At 39.5% G+C, this 13,491-nt stretch overlaps 1 protein-coding gene across 2 annotated transcripts; it reads right to left on the reverse strand.

Moving 5' to 3' along the window:
• Positions 1-613: 613 nt before the first annotated feature.
• On the reverse strand, positions 614-9,324 carry ccdc93 (coiled-coil domain containing 93). 2 transcript variants are annotated; one of them, XM_059500378.1, is made up of 24 exons: positions 9,166-9,324; positions 8,600-8,713; positions 8,413-8,507; positions 8,206-8,317; positions 7,521-7,619; positions 7,343-7,399; positions 7,015-7,115; positions 6,080-6,109; positions 5,789-5,825; positions 5,104-5,202; positions 4,922-4,972; positions 4,437-4,523; positions 4,143-4,256; positions 3,986-4,048; positions 3,835-3,908; positions 2,858-2,939; positions 2,692-2,766; positions 2,402-2,473; positions 2,213-2,321; positions 1,760-1,842; positions 1,615-1,652; positions 1,387-1,471; positions 1,099-1,212; positions 614-999 (listed from the first exon to the last, which is right to left on the reverse strand). In XM_059500378.1, the coding sequence occupies exons 1-24, from the start codon at positions 9,247-9,249 to the stop codon at positions 943-945; spliced, it is 1,932 nt and encodes a 643-aa protein (XP_059356361.1). In that variant the 5' UTR covers positions 9,250-9,324; the 3' UTR covers positions 614-942. The 2 variants fall into 2 exon arrangements, with proteins under 2 accessions (XP_059356361.1, XP_059356362.1); XM_059500379.1 differs by lacking the exon at positions 6,080-6,109.
• Between the last annotated feature and the right edge of the window lie 4,167 nt (positions 9,325-13,491).

The following is a 13,491-nucleotide window of genomic DNA, read 5'->3' on the forward strand; positions in this document are numbered from 1 at the left end:
GACAAGCAGGGTTTGATAGATCAGCCTTTGGATTTCATTTATGTATTTTTTTCTTTTCAAATGACTCATACAGAAGGCATTTTCCATACTGTTCAAAGAATAGAAATTTCTAAGCAGGATTTAATAATTTTCACTTATGCACCAATGTCACAAACAACAATGCTTGATTTTTTTTTATTTAAACGTTTCCTGTGAAATGCCACAGAAATATTTTGTGTGTGAGAGATTAACAACCAATGAACTATATTATAGATATATTAATACTGTATTAATTTCTGGGTTTTATCCTTCTAAAAAAAATTTAAGAAAACATACCATTTAAATAAAAAGGAGCACATTGATATCATAATGGTCATGAGGTTGATTTCATTTTATATCCAGTATTTTGTTAAATATGTTGTAAGTATCCTATATATTGAATAGTCTTAAAAGCCATAAGGTTGCCATCTTTAAAATGTGCACAAGAATAGCACATTTCCGTTGTAATGTTATTTACAGGTCAAGGCAATCTGTGAACTGAAGAGTCTGTAAGATGCCAGGTTGTTTTTACCATTAGTGTGACTCCTCGCTAGTCTGAAACCACTATAGTAAATAAATCTGTCAAATCAACAGGTAGTTAATTTCTCCTTTAATGTGTTTTGCTCTTATGGAAGCAGATTCTTATGATCATGATACAAAAACAAAGGTGATTAGTAAGGGAATTTGTGTTCTATACATTATGGGTTTAAATAAGGTGACATCAAGGCACAAAAGATTGCCAGTTTAGCAGTACATAAGTTACATGCTTCATCTCTGAACCTAGAAGAATCTAGACTAACAAACATACTGAACAGTCAAGTTTCAGTCTGTAAGCAGATGTGATCAGGGAATGTGATTTGAATATTTTGAAGTGCTACTTGGGAGTTGTGTATTAATGGGGTTTGGGGGGGGGGGGTCCAGCTGTTACGACGCTCCCTTTGCCCTTAGTTTAGATAACAGCATCTCATTCTTGCGGCACTCCTGCAACAGACCAGAATATCAATAGATTAATGTCTATACACCCTGTGTAAAGTAGTAGAGAATAAATTAATTTAAAACTATAAACTTGTGTGAGTATACCTCTTTAAAGTCCTTGACGGTTTTAAAATAGAGCCTCTGTTTATCCAGCAGCTCCAAGTACTCATCATTCAGCTGATCTCTGCGCATCTTATTCTCCTGTCTTTTCTTTTCCATCTTTAAGTGCACAAATACACATTAGTATAACAATAATGCAATTCATGTTCCTGTCTTGATGGGGTAAATCCACAAATAACAAGAATGGAATTAAACAAATTCATATGCAAAAATAGAAAAAATCAATATTATGAGATTTCATCTATTATATGATATAGTAGTCTGGATTTGTACCTTTATGCGACTCTGTTTGATTCCTTCCACAATTTGCTCCATTTGTCTGAGAAACTGTTCTTTACCTCCTGACGAAGCCATGGCTCTAGAAACACACAAACAGACTTTACATTCAACTCTGCCTTCAGGATAGACATTACAAAACTCAATCATCTGAGATGGTCTGAGGCTCTTGCTGTAATATTAGGACATTTCTACAAGGATGCTGGAATTTAATTTAAAACTCACTGTTGGAAATGATCGTGTATGGAGTTCAGCAGATTGACCTGTGAAAGAAAAAAAAAAACAGTGTCAATTTTACTGCACTTCCAACACCACTCTTGACAAGAGTTACGAGAAAATGAATTCCCAGTAGCACAGATAAAGCGGAAACCTCTTTCTCCAGGTAAACCTTCTTGTCATCCAGGGTGTTATAGAGTGTGAAGAACTGTTTTGTCTCTTTGTGTGTTGCAGAAACTGAAAAGCGAATGAACAATTAAAGAGTGCTTCAAAAAGCCACAGATCTGATTTCAGCTCATTCAGCTGGATCTATTTTCTAACCAACACCTTAAAGCTATTGTGTAATAGAAGCAGTGAGTTTTTTTTTCTTTTGCAACCTACATCTGAGTAATCAGATTATTGAGAAAGAAAATAATGTAATGCAGGGTCTTCAATATAGTTGTTCAATATAGTTGATACTATAGTTTGTTGATTGGATGGAGGCAGATGTGACTGTGAGCTTGAGGTCAATAGTGGAAAAGGGGCAGAGATTAAGCTAAAAATACTAAAAGACTGGAGGAAACTTAAACGTCTTTAAAAAATAGATTCTGACTTTAAACACACGCACCTTGGCTGTACAGCTCAATAAAGCGTTTCTGATACTGGGTCAGCTCGGCTCTGCTGGGAACCTCATCAATCTTTCTCTGAAGGATGGCAATCTCGCGGTTCCTCCGAGCCTGTAGGAGGCAGTAAAACTGAGTATAAAGAATCTTTTAAGTAATCTGTTGAGTAAAACCATCAGTTCAACTTGACCTACCATAAGCAGACGGATCTTCTGCAGCTTTTCTCTGTCTGCAGTGTACTGCTGATCAATCAACACATTCATCTCCTACAAACACACATGCAGAGGGTAACTAGAATGACACAGATCGGCTCTGTTCCAAAATGTTGGCACATTCCCATTAGGAGAATTGCTTCAAAAGCTTCTTATGATATGCCATTAGCATAGCAGCATCCTAACACCAAGAAGAGTTGCTGCCTATGAAGAGTGTTAGAAATCAGTCACTTAAGAGGTTCCATTTCAGTTATGATGACTTATGTATGCACCTTCTTCTCTTCTCCTTCTTCTCCATACTCCAGCTTCAGCTCTTCAATATTCTGCTGCAGACGGGTCATTTCCTCCTATACACACAACTGTTAATAAAATATTCATATCTTCAACGTTACTGACAAACCAAAGTATTGCAACAACAGGGTTGTGATGGTGACATACGCGACAGTGTGAGCGGAACGTTTGCTCTTGATGTTTGAGGTTTTCATTCATGGCAACCAAAGCACGAAGCTTCTCCAGTAACCTGAAAGATAAAAACAAACAATACTTCAATCCAACGCAAGGATATCTTCTGAAGAATTATCATGCTGTTTGCCTTTTTCTCATCAGATTTCTATACACTTTGAAGTTAGCGTGATGACGAGCTGATGGCACAATGCTCCAATAAGCATAGCATACACAAAGAAGCAAATAATTCATTTCTAAGCAGACTGAACTACGTAACCCACATTTACTGTTGTTCAGTGAACTTCGCAGACAAACGCAGTCATTTCAGTAGGAACTCACACAATCAGGAATTCTGTTGAGGGTGAAAGATTTATCCTCACAGATTTTGCATTGGTTTAGTTGAACTGAAAAACAAGGCTGCCTTTCATTACGCAAAAAGTGTAACATGTCCAAATTCAAGTATTAATAATACAGAAAAGAACCGAAATTAATACCCCATGAGACCATGGGAGAGAAGTAGTAAACGTCAGTGAAGAGATGCAACTGATGCCATTAAGTCACATGACAAAGCCAACATGGCAAATGTTCAGGCTTCAGACATTAGACATTTATAGTACACACACATTCATACTAAATATTTACTTTAAATACAAACAGGAAGTACTTATTCAACAGAAGATTCTACTCAGAGATGCAGCCTAAGGTCCTTGCACACTGACTCCGACATATTAGTTTCGTTTTATTTTCATATTCATCATCCTTTTCTATCAAAATGCTTGCTAAGGATGCAAAAATGCAGAAAAAAAATCTAACCTGATCCAAATTTTTTACGACGGACGAAAGTTTCGGAGTCAGTGTGTCTGACATGACTGACACAACATGAGGTTGTATTTATTTTTCTAACGTGCAAAACGTTCGGACTCAGTGTGCTATGACCTTCAGTTTAAATTCCAGGTGCTCTGTTTGCTTACCCAGAATCGGCCTGAGACTCCACGTCCTCCAGTGAGTTCAGCTCTCTCTCCAGCTTTTCAGTTTGTGCTGTGGCCTAAAAAACCCAAACATTAATGGTCCAAGTCAAGCAGTTATCTGTCAGTATATTACATCTGTGCCTGATTGTCTCACCTCGGCTAGTTTGACTTTAGCTTCCTCACATGTCGCTCTAGCCTCCTGCTGTTTGGATTGCAGCTGAATAAATCAAGAAACAATGAAGATATGAACAAACAATGACTGTGATATCAGCATTCTGTAATGTGAGGTATGTGTATGAATGTGGAATTACCTCTTCAAGATCTTTAGTTTTTTGAGTGATTTGTTTGTTGAGTAATGCCAGTTGACGCCTGTGTTGCTGCGCAGGTCCAAATCTTTCCGGCCGATCCTCCACAGAGCGCTCCGCCTGCCCAATCACGCATAAATGTAGAAGGTTAGAACACAATATACAACTTATAAAATGAGAACATTTTAATTTTATTGCAAATTCTAAAATTGTATTCCAGTCTTAAATCATTGTTCTTTTTGTAAAAATAAAGGGACTGTTAGGTCCCTAGAGGTTGAGTGGAGTTTTATCACTCTTCACCTTCTCGGCATATTCAGTGGCAATTTGCTTGATCTCCTCAGACTGCAGTCCAACAATCTGCCCCACTGTGCTGGCTGACAACTTCCCCTAAAAACACACACAGAAATAGCATAAAATAAGAAGACTGCAGTTTACATTTTTTTCTTATAGGCCGCCTTGATAAGTAAGAGCATACATACAAGAAAATAATTCACCTTTAAACTAAGTTTTCACAAAGTTACTTTATTCCTTTAAAGGGACAGTCTACCCAAAAATATTGTTTACTCATCCTCATGTCATTATATCAATTTCTTTACCAATCTGCGAAACAAAAAAACGATTTTTGGACACTGAATAACACTTATTTTTATTATACAGGCAAAAATACTTAAGATAAAAAAGAAAGAAAGTCAAAACAGTCTGGAATGACACAAGGGTAAGAATTTGAACTTTTAGGTGAACTATCCCTTTAAACTCTTCAGCGTTTTAAGCATTTGGAAATGTACCTCCTCTGTTGCCATGGCAGCCATTCCAGTCATCAAGGCTTTGATTCTGAGCTGTAAAAAAAGGCATCCAGAACTGATTGGTTAATGGAACATTAACTTTGGTCAGATAAAAGAGTTGGTGATTAAAAACAAGTGAGAGTTATTATAGGCCAAGTGTGGTTTCATATGATCCTCTAACTGACCTCCTCTGCTGCCTGCAGGTCCTCTTCTTCAGACACCTGGGTCATTCCAGGAGGCACACCCGGCGCGCCCTGAGCCAACACCTGCTTCTGCTCCACTGCCTGTAAGAAACAACATCACATGATCAGACTAACAACCAATCAAAAGCCACAAAGATCAGTTCCAAGCCCTACTGTCCATCTGTGATCTCTTATACCCAGATGGACACCACAGAGGTGCTTCTAGGGTCAGTGCATACAAAAACTCAACACATTTTTTTGCTGATTAACACAGAGTTGCCTGTAGAACTGAAGCATTTTGAATCAAACTTATTGCTTGCAAGACTACTTTTAAAAGTACAGCGCAGAATAATTAATTAATTTAATGATAACATGTACCAGAAGCTGCCACACCTCTTGGATCAATATATTACCAACACATTCCCATTGCTTTTCCACTTTTTTAAGATTACTAGATACATATTTTTAAACATTTATTTATAAAGATTGCACATACAAAGAATAATAACTAGCCAATTCTAGCAAACTGCAAAGCTTGAAATAGCAAAAATATCCACTGTATAAATTTACATTACTTTTCAACAGATTAATTCATTTTATCCAATTTATCCATATGACTATCCGTTGCTTAAATGTAACCTTCTCTGACCGGACTTTTTATGTGATGTTTTGGTCATCTGATACTCACAGTGGCTGCTTTAGACTGTTTGCTGAATCCATAACGCCTAGAAAAAAAAGATTGAAAAGAAGGAATTTTCAAGACAACATGCGGCTCATTGCAAGATTCGGTTTCAAAACACATCACACTTACAGGCACAACACACCACATGACAGGAAATTACACATGAACAATACATTTAAATGCAATATGTGAAAAACAGCACTAGGGCAGATGCAAAAGTAAAGACATTAATGCAGTTGATGCAAAGTCAATCTGCGTCACTCCCATTCCCAGAAACTGAGCTTCAGTCATACTCACTGCATGTACTGTGATATGAGAAGGCACGGACTAATGAGTGAAATAAAAGAGACAGACAGAAAGAAAGAAAAAGAGAAGCGAATGAAGAACAAGATGATAGGAGTACAGAATGAACAGATGCCTTTAATGGAGATTTAGTTTGACCCTGAAATGGTGATACAATGTGTCAGTGATGATGAAGGAAAAAAAATAGAGGGTGAATGAAAGAGAATCTGGATGAAAACTGGTCCCCCCAACTGGTACCAAATATACTATATATTCTAAACAAAAACACTACCATTTCAGTACCATATTTTAATATTTTTAATCAAAGTGCCATTTCTTGAAACTCTGAATGTGTATCTGCAAAATGTTGTCATACACTACCATTCAAATGTTTGGGGTCATTAAAGAAATTAAACATTAAATTGATCAACAGTATCGACAGTAAAGAAATTTATAATGTGACAAACAATTTCAGCACAGTAATAAATCATATTTTCCAATATTAAAGCACTAAACCCCAAGAAGCCATGGTTTACAGTGAATTAATAACAGTTAAGGGGTTTTATAAAACGCTTATCCATATACTAAGTTAGGTTTCACAAAATAAAACAGAGAAAAGAAAGTGTAATGATATTAATAAAAACAGTATTCTTCAACCAAACAGAGTAGTTTCTCAGAAACAGCTGTGGTTGCATCAAAGTGGTATGTTTGTAAACAAGTTTTGTACTGTATTTTTGATCAAATAGTTGAATCTTTACAGAGCATAAGAGACTTCTTTTAGAAACATTTATTTGAAATATTTGAAAGGTAGTGTTTAAAGTACTCCTCAGGTAACTACTCTCTTTTAAAAGCCTAAAGTACACAACACAGTAACAATCCTTGGTTCACTTCCAGCTGGACATGATAAGAGTACAAAATTCCCGGGTCCTGTAAAGGAAGAGAGAGAGTACCTGCCGAACTCCAGCAAGGTAGAATGAACCCGAGACTCTTCATCCAGCAGCTCGCCAGCATCCACCTGCCGTTTATAACGCCTCTGAGGAGCATAAACCTCCTGCACCCATACACAATTCATAACATATTCAACATCTCACAACCTTCTTTTATTAAATACAAGGAGGAGGAACTTATGGCACATAATTACTATAACTGTTTCTCATGTGGGGGGGGGGGAATACTAAATTCAGCAGAGAGGCTAAGTATAAACTCAGGTAGCCAGGCATCATATAATTTAAAGCTCATGATGTGTAGTTGATGTATAAATGTTTATTGCATACTTACACACACATTCAGCACAGTACTGATGGCTCTCTCCTTCCTTAATTCAAACTCCTCATCCTAAAACAAACACATGTACTGAGACTTCAACGATTACAGATTGTAAAATATTTGACACTTCACAGAGTTAATATATAAATACAGGGTGTATTTGTGTTTCAGTGTTGGCCTGTTCTCTAACCTCAGGAAATGCATGCGTTTTCTGGAACTGAGAAATGGAATATGACCTGACATAATCTCCCATCTCCTCCCGGGTTTCAATCGCCTTCTTTACCAGCCACTATAGATGCCACAAAAGATGCATTGTAAGTATTCTTGCACTTTTAAGTCACTATTAATACTAATTATACTGGATTTTTGGGGGTCTGTAAGTGTTTTATTTTTTAAGAAATTGATGCATTAATCACAACTGATAGTAAAGACATTTATAATGTTACAAAAATAATTCTGTTTCAATAAATTTCAACTTGCTATTCATCAAAAAACCTGAATTATAAGTATTATGGTTTATGGTTGTTTTTATATATATATATATATATATATATATATATATATATATATATATATATATATATATATATATATATATATATATATATATATATACTATTTCACTCTATTTTTTGGGGAAAAATAGAGTGAAATAGTTAAATTGTAATAACATTTCACAATATTACTATTTCACTCTATTTTTCCCCAAAATAAATGCAGCCTTGAAGAGCAAAAATAAACTTCTTAAAAACATAACATAAAATAAACATACAAAACTTCTTAGAAACATAAAATCATACAGATGACTTAGCCAAGTTTTTTGTAATGTAGGTCTTTAGCTCTTTTATATGTGAAAGATTTGAAGGTGTACATACCTGTACAACAGGGAAGATGTGGATGAAATCCAGCCCTTGGATCTGATGAGGCTCTAATCGGTGAGGACACTTCATTTTGGGCAGAACTGACACAATCTTCTCTGTCAGAGCACTTGGAAATTGGAAAAGACACAGACAATCGCATTAACCAGAATTCAGTTCAATCTGAACATTTTCATTCTTCATATGTTTATTCTACACGCTCACATTTTTTGCCCAATGGTGGAATTTTCTTGGAAAAGCAGATCGACGTCTATGTCAAAGTTGCATGTAGTTATACACCAGGTCAGTCCTCCAACCACCTAAAGTACAGGCAGAGACGGTTCATAATTATCTAATAGTGTGTAAAACACACTTTAATTTGATTGGTGTAGGTGGGTAAAGTCTGCCGTACCTTGTCAAAGGGTGATAGTCCCTTAATGCGTGCTCTGAAATAACCAGCAGCGAGCAACAACTCCAAAATCTCCGCAAGCTTGACACTCTGCTCCTCATCCTCACGTGTCTCCACCTGTCAATCACAGCACATACACAAGTCAGTATATACAGTATTTACAATTCCAAAAATGCAACTACAAATTGTAAAATTAGCTTATTAAACTCATTTGCAGACACCTCATATATTATATTACACCTGTTATTTATGCACATTAATTGATATTACTGATATTATATTGTGTAACACTCTCCTGACAATAAATTTTAGTTATATTAAACAGCAGGAATTCTTCACCAAGACATAATTATTTACATATTAGGTTAAATGTATTGATTTAGCAAACGCGTTTATCGTCATTTATATAAAAGTGTACTTTATGTCTCTTAAAAAAACCATGTATACGCTTCTACTTATCTGATACGTTGAAGTCATTTGTTGAATGCATAACCTAAAAAGCAATAAAAGCGGACTGCAAACGCAAATATGCCCATATGGGGGTTTAAGTGTTTTGTTTTCAGTATTACCTTGATGAGATTGCCCTCCTGATCATATTGGGCTCCGATTTTCGAGCCTGTTCTCACTCTCTGGAACACAGAGGTGGCCGCCATGATGATCACGATGTATCACGTGAGTAACGTGACGCAAAAATTGTCGCAGTCAAAACAGTTCAAGAAGTCCAAACAGTATGAGTGCAATATGAAAACATTTCTAACTTGCTCAGTTGTCAAACATTATTGAGACATTACTGGTTGAAATATTTGTTTAATACAGAAAATTAAATAAGTGAAGACGTGAGTGTTTTTGGTATTTTATAATTTCTGGTGAGTTTGTTTTTATGGCTGGAGCTCAGAGATGTGATACTGCGTAAATGACAATGCCGAGAAAAGTGGCTGTTCTGTAGACTTGGGATTAAATTAATTTGTTTTTAAGTCATTATCATTCAAATATAAATAAATGTATGTTGTGCTTGGTTAAGACTGCACCATTCTGTATCCTGCTGATTTAGTATGGTTGGCTTCTAAATAGGTTTATAATTCAAGTATGAACGGACATTAACTCGTTTGAAGTAGTGCTTCATATAACATTATCCATAGAAACAGTGTTAATGATAAATCCCCTTTGATGTTTGTACTGGCTACTGTATTCAGGCCACCAGGACACCATACAGAATTTTTTAAAGAATTTGCTGATTTTATATCTGAGTTAGTGCTGGCTGCATATAAAGTTTTAATTTTTGGTGATTTTAATATCCATGTTGATATTGAAAAAGATGCATTGGGGTCAGCATTCACAGAGATTTTTAACTCTATTAAGGTTAGACCACATGTGTCATGTCCAACTCATTGTCGAAATCATACTCTAGATTTCATACTCTCACATGGAATTGATGTTGATGGTGTTAAAATTATGCAGCCAAGCGATGATATTCTAGATCATTATTTAGTTTTGTGCAAACTTCATATACCTAAAACTGTAAATTCTACTTCTTGTTACAAGTAGAATGTGATGAAATAACAAGGTTGAAGCAGGGACGATATGGCGATCCGTTGGTGGTGCGGTGAAGAGCGTGTAGAGAAACCCAGGAACTGTGAAATATCCAGACGACACGAAGAACTGACGAAATCCAGACGACACGAAGAACTGACGAAATCCAGACGACACGAAGAACTGGGCTGACGAGACACGAGAACAGGACGCACACCGAGGAACAACCACAACGATCTGATAACATGAGAGGGAAATTACTGGCATATAAAGGGAGGTGAAATCAACGACAGCTGGTGTTACTAATCAACACAACGAGTAACCACACCCACACAATTACACTCACGCAGACACCTCAGTGTGAGACAGCCGATTCATGAACCTTGACAGTACCCCTCCCCCTAGGAATGTCTCCTGGCGTTCCCAGACAACCTTACCTGTCGATTGTAATCATCGATAAGGGAGTGATCCAGAATGTCCCTAGCAGGGACCCAACTTCTCTCCTCCGGACCGTAACCCTCCCAGTCCACCAAGTACTGAAATCCGCGTCCCCTCCGCCTCGAGTCCGAATACGTGGTTTCCCCATCTACGAGTCACGGCAGGGGGGGAACTGGGGCATGCGGATTAATGTGAGAATAAAACACGGGCTTGATTTTAGACACATGGAAGGCGGGGTGAATTCTCCTGTACGCCAGAGGAAGTTTGAGTCGGACTGTCACCGGACTAATAATTTTGGCGACAGGAACCGGGCCAATGAATTTGGGAGCTAACTTGTTAGACACGGAGCGGAGAGGAATATTCTTGGTAGAAAGCCACACTTTTTGACCCATAACGTAGACGGGAGGCTTTGACCGGTGGCGATCGGCCTTGGCCTTCATGCGCTCCCCTGCTTGGAGTAGAGTCTCACGGGCTCTAGTCCAAGTACGGCGGCACCTCTGGACGAATGCGTGAGCAGAGGGAATCGCGACTTCGGATTCCAGACTCTGAAAAATTGGTGGCTGGTAACCTAAACTACACTTAAATGGCGAGAGGCCCGTGGATGACACTGGCAACGAATTGTGGGCGTACTCCACCATAGAAAGCTGTTGGCTCCAGGATGACGGGTTCTTGGCAACCAAACATCGCAACATTCTCTCGAGGTCCTGATTGGCTCGCTCAGACTGACCATTGCTCTGGGGATGATAGCCCGAGGACAGACTGACCGTGGCCCCCAGTAATTTACAAAATTCTTGCCAAAATTTGGATACGAATTGGGAACCCCTGTCAGATACCACGTTCATGGGGAGGCCATGTAACCGAAAGGCGTGAACTATGACTGTGACCGCTGTCTCCTTGGCTGAAGGTAATTTGGGCAAGGGGATGAAATGTGCCACCTTCGAGAACTGGTCCACTACGGTTAAAACAACCATCATGCCATTAGAGGGCGGGAGGGCGGGAGGGCGGTGACAAAATCTAGAGTGATATGGGACCAGGGTCTCGAAGGGACAGGCAGCGGTCGAAGTAGCCCGTCTAGGGGTCGGTTAGATGTCTTACCAGTAGCACAGACTGAGCAAGCCAAAACAAAATCGTGAATGTCACGTGCCATTAGTGGCCACCAGAATCGTTGCTTAACTAGAAAACTAGTGCGAGTCACTCCTGGATGACAAGCCACGTTGGAACAATGACCCCATCGAATAACGTTGGACCATAACCCCTCCGGCACAAACAAATGACTCGGTGGGCAACCAGGCAGAGGCATTACCCCTTCTAAAGCTGTCTTGACCTTCGATTCAACCTCCCATACCAGAGTGGAATTGACAACTTAAAATACACTTGGGAGTGACCAGGCGTTCGGATGGATCAAAAATACGAGAAAATACGAGATAAATAGTCAGGTTTGAGTCAGGTTTGATGTTTTTAGACCCCGGGCGGTACGAGAGAACAAAATCAAAACGTCCGAAAAAAAGAGCCCACCGAGCCTGCCTGGAGTTGAGTCTTTTAGCTGATCGATAAAAGGTACCCCAGAACCCTCTAACCAATTACGCCACTCCTCCAACGCTAACTTAACTGCCAACAACTCTCTGTTACCAATGTCATAATTACGTTCGGCAGGCGATAGTCGATGAGAAAAGAACGCGCAGGGATGCATCTTATCGTCTGAGGAAGCGCGTTGTGAAAGCACTGCTCCTACTCCCACCTCTGACGCGTCGACCTCCACCACGAACTGACGTGTGGGATCAGGGGTGACAAGAATGGGAGCCGAAACGAAGCGACTTTTGAGGTTGGTGAACACTGCCTCGGCAATGTTCGACCACCTGAACGTCGTTCGGGGGGAGGTCAAGGCAGTCAGAGGTGCGACTAGTTGGCTGAAGTTGCGAATGAAACGCCGGTAAAAATTGGCGAACCCCAGAAACCGCTGTAGGGCCTTACGGGAATCTGGACTTGGCCAATCTACCACAGCCTTAACCTTGTCAGGGTCCATGCGCACTCCCTCAGAAGAGATGATGTACCCTAGGAAGGGAACAGACTGTGCATGAAACGAGCATTTCTCCGCCTTGACAAAAGCCCATTCTCTAACAGTCTCTGGAGCACTCGTCTGACGTGTTGAACGTGTTCCTGGAGAGACGAAGAAAAAATCTATATATCATCCAGGTAAACATATATGAATTGATCTACCATGTCTCTCAACACGTCATTCACGAGTGCCTGGAAAACTGCTGGGCTGTTGGAAAGCCTGAAGGGCATAACCAAATATTCAAAGTGCCCCCTGGGCGTATTAAAAGCGGTTTTCCATTCATCCCCCTTCCTGATGCGAACCTCTCGAAAGCTGAAGACATCAATGACAAAGGATAAGAATTCTTTACCGTGATGTTGTTCAGCTCTCGGTAATCAATGCATGGTCGCAGAGAACCATCCTTCTTTCCAACGAAAAAGAACCCCGCCCCCGCAGGAGAAGAGGAAGGCTGGATGAACCCAGAGGCCAGAGAATCAGAAATATATTTCTCCATGGGCTCCCTCTCGGGAACAGAAAGAGAGTAAAGTTTGCCCTTAGGCCAAGTCTTACCTGGCAGTAGATCTATCGCACAGTCATAGGAACGATGCGGAGGGAGAGAATCAGCACGGGACATACTGAACACTTTCTTCAGGTCGAGGTACTCCGCGGGCATGTTAGACAAATCCGCTGCCTTACTCTGAAACACAGAACCAGACACAGAGGGACAGGCAGACACTAAACAGGATACATGACAGTGGTTACTCCATGTGGAAATTGTGCACCAGTCGACCCGGGGGTTGTGTTTAGAGAGCCACGGGTGTCCCAAAACCACTGGTGCAAGTGGTGATTCCATGAGGAGGAATGAGAGGGTTTCTGTGTGATTGCCAGAAGT

The sequence above is a fragment of the Carassius carassius genome, chromosome 19 (assembly GCF_963082965.1).
Source record: "Carassius carassius chromosome 19, fCarCar2.1, whole genome shotgun sequence".
Lineage (NCBI taxonomy): Eukaryota > Metazoa > Chordata > Actinopteri > Cypriniformes > Cyprinidae > Carassius > Carassius carassius.

Excerpts from the sequence above, each read along its gene's own strand:
- ccdc93 (XM_059500378.1), bottom strand. The coding sequence starts at position 9,249 with ATGGCGGCCACCTCTGTGTTCCAGAGAGTGAGAACAGGCTCGAAAATC. Across the intron at positions 7,116-7,342 it reads GTACTGTGCTGAATGTGTGT|GAGGTTTATGCTCCTCAGAG; the intron begins GTAAGTATGCAA and ends GTATGGGTGCAG. Across the intron at positions 5,203-5,788 it reads AACAGTCTAAAGCAGCCACT|GCAGTGGAGCAGAAGCAGGT; the intron begins GTGAGTATCAGA and ends TGTTTCTTACAG.